This window comes from Trichinella spiralis (assembly GCF_000181795.1).
Source record: "Trichinella spiralis strain ISS 195 chromosome Unknown Scfld4165, whole genome shotgun sequence".
Classification (NCBI taxonomy): Eukaryota; Metazoa; Nematoda; class Enoplea; order Trichinellida; family Trichinellidae; genus Trichinella; species Trichinella spiralis.
In genome coordinates, this window is record NW_003531104.1 from 1 (window position 1) to 616 (window position 616).

The 616-nt window shown below is 36.9% G+C and overlaps 1 protein-coding gene across 1 annotated transcript; it reads right to left on the reverse strand.

Annotated features, from left to right (window-relative positions):
- Positions 1 to 19: 19 nt before the first annotated feature.
- Positions 20 to 556, reverse strand: Tsp_14524 (putative interleukin-4; the record flags this gene model as incomplete). The annotated part of the gene is made up of 2 exons (XM_003367497.1): positions 375 to 556; positions 20 to 144 (listed from the first exon to the last, which is right to left on the reverse strand). Coding segments are annotated over exons 1-2 (307 nt in total), but the record flags the coding sequence as incomplete, so codon positions are not given.
- Between the last annotated feature and the right edge of the window lie 60 nt (positions 557 to 616).

Genomic DNA, 616 nt, shown 5'->3' on the forward strand with positions numbered 1-616 from the left:
TGTGGTGGATTCATCTCACTATTAGTCCAGTCCCCGTAGATTGTTGGACTTGAAGAAAGTTTACAATTTTCTCTCTTCATGTCATCAAAATCAACTGAACAATCATCATCTGGTGCTTCAGCTTTATTTATTGTCATTGTCCGTCTGATGATTCACTTTTCAATACTTTTTTACTACTATGACTATGATCACCACTGACCGATTGTCATTAAGAAGGAGAAACAAAAACTCCCCAAGATTAATTATTAGACTTGGAAAATTTTTTTCAAATTTCAAAAAGTTCCCAAGAATAATTATTGGACTTGGAAAAATTTTTTCGAATTTCAAAGTTCCCAAGATTGACAATTGAATAAAAAAAACGAAATGTGATCTACACACGACGAGCAAATCGATTACAAGGATGAGTCTCATCAGATCGCAGTGTGTTGACTGCTCTACTGATTACGACACCTGAACCGGTATTTTTGTCGTCTGCAAAATGTTCGACATCCCTGACCGCTGTGCTTCGATTGATTCGAATGGAGTCATTCGCAGAGGAATTGTTAAGCAGTTTCATGAATTCAACTGACTTCCAAAAATTGCTTCTTTCGTAACAATCCCATACTGCCTGCTACCG